The 8,238-nt window shown below is 54.2% G+C and overlaps 1 protein-coding gene across 5 annotated transcripts in view; it reads left to right on the top strand.

The window, feature by feature from the left end:
- The first annotated feature begins 2,749 nt into the window (after positions 1 to 2,749).
- Positions 2,750 to 8,238, top strand: part of Otof (otoferlin) — a 97,730-nt gene continuing 92,241 nt past the window's right edge. For all 5 annotated transcript variants that reach the window (XM_052184774.1, XM_052184771.1, XM_052184773.1 and 2 more), the window contains exon 1: positions 2,750 to 2,828. In XM_052184774.1, coding sequence (XP_052040734.1) covers positions 2,750 to 2,828 — 79 coding nt within the window. The remainder of the gene's footprint in view (positions 2,829 to 8,238) is intronic.

The following is an 8,238-nucleotide window of genomic DNA, read 5'->3' as shown; positions in this document are numbered from 1 at the left end:
CTATCTATCTTTCTATCTATCTATCTATCTATCTATCTATCTATCTATCTATCTATTATTTATGAAGAGGGCACATGTGCTGTGCTCTCTCCCTCTATCTCTCCTTCTGTCTTTCCCTCTGTCTCTCTGTCTTTGTCTCTCTCCCCCTTTCCCTTTCCCTTTCTCTCTCTCTCCCTCTCTGTCTCTCTGTCTGTCTCTCTATCTCTGTCTCTGTCTCTGTCTCTGTCTGTCTCTCTCTGTCTCTCTGTCTCTCTCTGTCTCTCTCTCTCCCCTCTCTCTCTCTCTCTCTCTCTCTCTCTCTCTCTCTCTCTCTCTCTCTCAGAGGAATACATGTACTACAGCTCACAGAAGAGTAGTTTATCCTTTCCTACCATGTGTGTCCCAAGGATCAAACTCCAGTCAGCAGGCTGAGCAGCAGGAGTCCTTACCTGCTGAGCCATCCCGTCAGCACAAAGCCTGTAGACTCTTCTGGACAGGGTCCTGCACTCCCAAGCCCTGTCGGGATTAGTTGAACATCTTGCCACATCTTGAACAGGAGATGCCCTGTGACGATCTCCGGTGAAAGGGGTCAGCAGGGGGATCCATGTGCAGCAGCCCCAGGCCAGTGATGCCTGGAGCAGGAGCCACTCAAAGGGGGTCCCAAAGCCCCCCTGAGTGTGGATGCAGAGTCACCCCTGGGAATGAGCCCCTGAGCCCAGGAGGCAGGGGCAAGATGGGGGACACCCTACCAAGAGGGAGCCATAAAAGCAGTAATGTGTAGTCCCCAAGGTCAGGGAACTCAGCCCCCAGCGCTCCTTCCCCTACAAGAGCAGATGGGTGGTTTTCTGCTGTTCCTTGGCTATTCCTCTACAGATATCCCTCTGCAACCTCTAGCAGCTGGATAGAGCAGGGAGCAAGATGGCAGTCCTCTCACTGGAAACTGCCTATCAATGGCGTCGCCTCCTCCAGTTGTTTGTCCCCAGCCTGTGGTGGGTAGGTTAGTGTCCTGACTCTTACATACTCCCTAGCCAGCACAGAAGAAGCCCCTGTGACCTCTCATTAGGGCATCTCTAGTCACAGTCCCACATTTCAGGACCAGCTGCCTGAAATTCAAGACTGTGGTCCCAGGACAGAGCACCAGAACCTAGCATCCCAGGGGCACACACAGTGCAGGGCCAAGTGCGCAATGCATTGTGACTTCTAATGTTCCTATTTAATAGGGAACAGTCCTTGGGGGCCTCCTCCAAGCTGCCTTATAGAAGCTGCTTTCCAGACCCAGGTGAGAGAGGGAGAGAGAGAGAGAGAGAGAGAGAGAGAGAGAGAGAGAGAGAGAGAGAGAGAGAGAGAGAGTCTAGGCTCTAGATGATTTAGATGATTCCTCCTTCTGTGTGTGTGTGAGAGAGAGAGAGAGAAAGAAAGAGAGAGAGAGAGAGAGAGAGAGAGAGAGTGAGTCCAGACTCTAGATGATTTAGATGATTCCCCCTTCTGTGTGTGTGTGTGTGTGTGTGTGTGTGTGTGTGTGTGTGTGTGAGAGAGAGAGAGAGAGAGTGTGTCTAGGCTCTAGATGATTTAGATGATTACCCCCTCTGTGTGTGTGTGTGTGTGTGTGTGTGTGTGAGAGAGAGAGAGAGAGAGAGAGAGAGAGAGAGAGAGAGAGAGAGAGAGAGAGAGTTGTTCAGGCTCTAGATGATTCCCCCCACCTCTGTGTGTGTATGTGTCCAGACTCTAGGTAATTCTCTCTGTCTCTCTGTGCCTCTACCTCTGCTTGTGTGTGTGTGTGTGTGTGTGTGTGTGTGTGTAGTATGTAGGCACATGGATGTGTGGATGTGTTTGTGTTCATGTGTGGAAGCCTGAGGTCAGCCTCAGTTGTCTTCCTTATGTATTTAAGTATGTATTTATTCAACTTAATTTGTTTAAAGACAGGCTTACCAAACTGGAGCTTATTGATGCAGGTAGCTTGGTTGGCCACTAAACCCCAGGGCTTCTCCTGTCTCTACCCTCTGTCACCCCGGAGCTGGGTTAGAAGCCCCTGCCCCTGTGCCCATCTTTAACACAGACTCTGATCCTCGTGTCTGTGTGGCAAATACTTTACTGACTGAGGCGTCTCCCTCGCCCCTGGTTGAGGCACAGCATGATTTATCCAGAGCAGCCGGGCCTGTCCCGTCCATGTTCCCCAAGCCTTCTGAGCATCCACAACCCCGGCGATTAGCTAGACAGAGCAGGAGACCCCATGGATACGGCCCAAGAGACCAACGCCCCATCCAAGCTCAGGCCATGAAGTTCCAGATTCCCACGAGAAGTGCCCTGACCCCACCCCTGCCCATCCGCATGCCCCCTCTGCAATCGGTCGGCTCTGAGTAGCACAGCTCACTCTGCTCTGCCAAGTGGCAGGGGCTTCCATTTGAGGAACTGAGAGAAGACAGCTGAGGCTGGACAGGGCTTTATCTAGGGGCTGATGCTTCTGAATAATGAATTCAGAGTGCATTCCTGGGCTACTGGCTGGGTGCACAACATACACGCACACACACTACATGCACACACACGCACACACTACACACACGCTGGGCTGACAACGCAGAGGGGCGGGGCTGGCAGGGCTGCACGGCTCTGATGAGCTGAAGGAGCAGCTTGCTTTGGTTGCCTTGGTCTCTGTGGGCAGCAGCAGGAGGAGGAGGCGGCAGCAGCCGGAGAAGAGGGAGGCGTGTGAGCCACACTCTACCAGGGAGCTTCTTCCCAGCGCTCTGACACTGCCCGGGCTCCCCGCACCAGCATGGCCCTGATCGTCCACCTCAAGACCGTCTCGGAGCTTCGAGGCAGAGGCGACCGGATTGCCAAAGTGACTTTCCGAGGTAAGGAAGCCCCGGTCTCAGGAGAATGCCAGTTCTGCAAGCTGGCTCAGCCCATAGTCCGTGAGCTGATGGGGACGGGAATAGGACAGGAGGAGGGATGGCTAAGTTCTAGCAGGCATGGTAGCTACAAGGCTTTCTAAGAGTGGCCACCTGCCCTTGGCCTGACCAGCTTTTAGGTTTCCTACGATCGCCCTGGGCCAACACACCAGGGTCCTGGCTCAGTGCAGGTTCTTGGTTCAATGAGGGGGTCCATCCCTCTAGTCACACGGACCCAGGACAAAGGGCCCCAGCCCAGCACCTTCCTGGAACCCCTTTTCTAGCACCACCCCCAGCCTGGCTTCTATCTGCCGAACAGGAGTCCGTGCCTGGAAAGACCAGAGTGCCTGGTAGAAACCATGGCAGCCAGGGGTATTCTGCCCTCCAGCGTGATGAGGATGCTGCTGGCTTTTCTAGACCTGTGTTTCTAGGCAGGGGCATTGCTCCCACCTCTCCTCTGTGGACTCCTAGCCTCCTTCGGCATGTGTGCTTTATGACCTATTGCATACCAAATCTGGGGGCTAGAACTGTGAAGACGAACATGAGGCAGGCCGTGTCTTAAAGAGCTGCATCTGGTGGGATAGGGGAAGCAGTCAGCAGGCAGGCATGAGTGTGTGATGCAGAACAGAAGGGGACCTGATGACCCTAACCAAGGCTGGGAGTGAGCAGTCAGAGAAGGCTTCCAGGAGGAGGCGGTGCTCAACTGCTGGCTGAGAGATCAGCAGAGGGAGCAGGCAAAGGGAAGGATGGTGTGAGAGGACCTGGGGGCCGTGTTTCCCCATGTCAGGGGGCAGAACTGGAGAAAGGAGAGACGAGGCTGCATGAGCTGGAGCTCAGAGAGAGTGCAGAAGCTGACCTCCAAAGAGCCAAGGAGCCGGAGCTGGGCTTCATCCAGGGTATCTGGCGGCCCCTGAGGATCAAGTAGAGAAATCCAAGATCGGGCTTATCTCTGTGCCCACCCACCTCTGCGAAATTCAGCCTGCCTAGCCGCTTTGACCAGGGTCGATGTGCCCCTCTCCGGTGTGGTGCCATCTCCCCACAGGGGTCACAGGGAAGGAGTTATGGCCCGGCATGTACACTGTCCCTACAGGTCTGCCACGAGGGAGAAACGAGACAGGGCAAGTCACACGACCCTCCGGTGGGAGCCTCCAGGCACCCTGTGTCACCCACTCAGTCCCTGGGCTGTCCACCCACCGTCAGCTGTTCCCAGGGCAGGTGGAATTCCAGCTGTGTCTGCGGGCAGGAGCAAGGCAGGCAGAAAGGACCCGGAGTGGGCTGGACCACCCACCACGGCATTGCTGGCCACCCCAGGGGCTGCTTTCTCCGCAGTAGCCCAGCTCTCCGTGTGCCACCTGCTGGCTTGTGCTGGCTTCAGAAGAAGTGCATCCCTGTGTCCCACACACTGCTCTGGCCCTGGTTCTTAGCCCTAAGGTACTCGGTGACGACAGTTTTAACACCACAGTCAGGACTGAGCAGGGCCTGTCTCCTTCCCAAAAAGAGAAACCAGGGCCCAGAAAGCTGGTCAGTGAGTTAGCGAGGGACAGGGACAGTTGCTCAACTGTCATGTCTTCCTCCTGGTTACCCAATCCTGTACTCTCTTCCATCTCCTCCAGGGCCCACAGTGGGTGGGCATCCTGGTCATCAGAGACTTCTTTTTTTTTTCTTTTTCTCTTTGCAGCGGGCAGTGTCAGGAAGTTGAACCCTGGGTCTCCCACACACTAGATAAGCTCTCCCCCACTGAACCACACGTGCCTCTCCCCTTTGTAGCCTTCAATTCACTCTGTAGCCCAGGCAGGCCTTGAGCATACACACTCCTCCTGCCCCAGCCTCTCGGGAAGCTGAGACTGCAGGCCTGCCCCACCAGGCTGTTTGTAACCCATGCTCTCCTCAGAGTCAGAGGTGGAGCAAGAGGTGAGGGTGGGCAGTAGGGACAAGGAAGACTGCAGTCAGATTTCCAAAAAGGGAATGCTCAGACACTCACAGCAGGTGGTAACTACGGACACCCCAAAACACCAGCTAACACTGACATTTCGGAGGGAACTGACATGCTCTCCTGACATCTACAACCCATGTTCAAAACACACTGTACTGGGGGAAAATTAGAACATAGAGCGTAATACCCTCCCTCCAAAACTCTCAAATGAAGCGGGCGGCAGATGGGATGAGAAGCTAGCATGGGACCTAGGGTGAAGGAGAGGAAGGTGCTGCCCTGAGGAGATGCGGGGAAACAAAGAGGCAAGGACTCCACCCTGCCCCACCCGGCATGGCCGGCCTGGGCCTCCCATCAGCAGATAGGATACAGCAGCCCCGAGGGGCCTCCAGCCTGCAGGAGCCGCTCAGGAGGAGATCTGGTGCAGGGCTTGTCAGCTGGCTTCTAGTTTCTCTCCTCTTACTTCAACTCAAGTAATCACCAGAGCCACAGAGCGCAGGGAGGGAGCTGCCTGTCTGCCTGTCTGCCTGTCTGTCTGTTTTCTGCCTTGTGCTCAGCCCCTGTGGCCCTCTCCCCCCACCCCTCCACTGTCAGATCCCAGTGGTATCTTGTCATCTCTACACTCCTCCCCTGAGCCTTTTTGCCAAGACACACAGTTGAGAATCTTCCAGACTTCCACTTGTTCACCTGGCCCGCCGGCTGGTGCGGAGGTCCTCTGTAGTAAAGCTTCCTGTGGGGTTTCATCTGTACACTCCTCCCCACATCCCAACTTCTGCCCTACTACATTGACTGCTGATTGTCGAGATGCCAAGGGTTTCCTGCCTGAGACTGTGTTGCTCTTCGTTGCAGAATGACCCCCATTCTCCACCTTACAAATGTCCATCTGTGCATACTTCAAGGCCCACTCATGGGCCACCTCCTCCAGGAAGTCTTCCTTCCCTTCCATATCCTGTACACCCTCCTGTAGCTCTGCCATCGTTTCACTGTGGGCACAGGTCACACTCTGTGCTGTGGTACCTCCTGAGGGCCCTCAAGGCAGAGAGCAGATCTCAGCTGAACTGCTAACCAGTCACTATAAGAAATGTCCTCCTTCTCGGAGGTCTCTAGATGTTGTGTTTATTTGTTGGCGTTTTGAGACAGGATCTCATGTAGCCCAGGCTGGCCTGGAACTCTCTGAAGCTGAGGTTTACAGGACTGCAAACACACGGTACCATGTGCCACGCTTTTCACTGTTGAATGGGTTAAGTCTTCCACGGTGGCCCTGTCACCCCCTTGGCTTAGCCCAACTGTAAATGTCACCAGAACTACAGTATATACCCAATGAAAAGAGATCTCAGGGGCAAAGAGCTAAGAACACTGGCTCGCCGTCCTCCCATCAGCCTCTAGCTTGGAGAAGCTTCAGGGTCCAGGAGGAAGGCAGACTTTATCCTTCTGCAAATGCCGGGGGCAGTGCAACCCAGTAACCATGTTACTAAGAGCCCCGGCAGTCAGGGAGAGCTTCCTGTAAGGGGAGGGAAGGTTGACCTGGAAAAGCAGCTCCTCGCTGGGTCTGGAATGGCATCTCGGCATAAATAGATCAGGAGACATGAGGATGGGCTGTCGGAGGCAGAACTACTCTAATGAGGGAGCAGAGTGGACTCCCAGCCAGAACACCTGGGAAGCCAGCCCAGGGCTACAGGCAAGGGAGGGGGTGAGCGTGCCCCAGGACAAGATTTAGCCAGAGGGTTTGTTTGTTTGTTTGTAACTATGTCTTCTTTCTGGAACCATCTTTGCCATCCCCAGGAAGGGAGCCAGACAGTCCAAGGTCCCATCCTCACTATTTCCCTGACTGCCTAGGCCATCCTAGCCCCCCTGATTTTGGAGAATGGGGCAGGTATTCCTCTTTCTGAAGGCAGGAGACAGAGGGGTTCCCTGGGCACAGCAGCTGCAGCCCATGCAGGTGTGGGCAGTGCTGTGCTTTCGACATGGCTACAAGGAATGCGTCCCCACCATCCTCCCATTCCTCCAGCACACTGGGGGACACCTGGGGGACAGCTTCTTGCCTAAACCCCAGGGTGTTGAGAGTTCCTCCTTTTCTTCCTCCTCCTTCCACCCTCCTCCCCTTCCTCTTCTCCTCTTCCCTCCTCCCCCTTTCCTCCTCCTCTGCTTCCTCTTTTTCTTTTTCCTCCTCCTCTCCTTCCCTCCTCCTCCTTTCTCCCCTCCTCTCTTCCTCCTCCTCTTCCTCCTCCCCTCCCCTCCTCCTCTTCCTACTCCTCTTCCTTCCCCGTTCCCTCCTCCTCTTCCTCCTCCTCTCCTCCCCTCCTCCTCTTCCCTCCTCCACCTCTTCTGCCTCCTCTTTTTCTTTTTCCTCCTCCTCTCCTTCCCTCCTCCTCCTTTCTCTCCTCCTCTTCCTCCTCCTCTTCCTCCTCCTTTTCTTCCTCCTCCTCCTCCCCCTCTTCCCCTGAGTAAGCCCAAGCAGACGCAGTCCTGGTAGGAAGCAGACATTCCACCCGGAACATTCCGCAGGCTTCCTGCTTTGATAGGAGAAGGCACTTCCATGCTATGAAAATGACTGTAGAATCATCTTCTGCTACAAAGGCATGCAGTGAACACTGCTGGAAATGTACGGAGAGAGCAGACCTGCAAATGATTCCCCAGCAAGCAAGCGATCGTGAAGGCTCGCTTATCATGTCCATCTCTACTGGCAACAAAAGGCTGCCTTCTCCTACCTACACCCACTCCATGGTCAGACAAAAAATTATATTAAAAAGCTTCAAATATATACAAGAGGAGGGAGCCTACGATTTTGCAGTTTCGACACCCTCCGCTCACGGCACATCCTGTTCATGATCCCCTTCTAATTCCCTCATGCCAATTGTCCTGAAAAAAATCTATCATTTCGTCTAGAAATATTCAAATCATAGATATAAAAAAAACATATATTTTACTGTTCCTTAAAAATGAGCAATTTCCAAGTACTCAGTCCAGGCCAATTTTCTTTGTCTCCATGATATTATAAATTGTTTTCTAGCTCAGGGAGGGCTTCTCTCAATGTGTCTTGCGAATCAAGTAGTTAATCATCCCTTCACCCAGTATTTCATTCATCCACAAATTTTATTTGAGAACCATCCATGTGCCAAACACTGCTCTAGACCCTGGGGACCCTGAGGGGACAGCAAAGAGGCCCTCAAGGGGGAAGGACAGCCCTGACACTGTCACTGTGAACACACAGAGGGTTGCAGAGGAGGAGACACAGGTGCCAGGGCAGAGCACAGCCAGGGAAGCGTGCTGGAACCAGGACATTGGCAGCCCTGACAAGGTAGGCAGAGGCAGGGGGCAGCACCCTGCAGCCAACCTGAAGCCAAAGTGAGTGGGGTCTGGGAGGGATGTGGATGGAAGCCGGGAGGGTGTGGCTTACGAGGGAAGGGGCTGCTGCTGCTGCTAAGGAACTGTCCCTGAGTGCAG

This window comes from Apodemus sylvaticus, chromosome 6 (genome assembly GCF_947179515.1).
Source record: "Apodemus sylvaticus chromosome 6, mApoSyl1.1, whole genome shotgun sequence".
Classification (NCBI taxonomy): Eukaryota; Metazoa; Chordata; class Mammalia; order Rodentia; family Muridae; genus Apodemus; species Apodemus sylvaticus.
The sequence above is the reverse complement of the archived record's forward strand: the minus strand, read 5'-3'. Positions and strand labels throughout refer to the sequence as shown.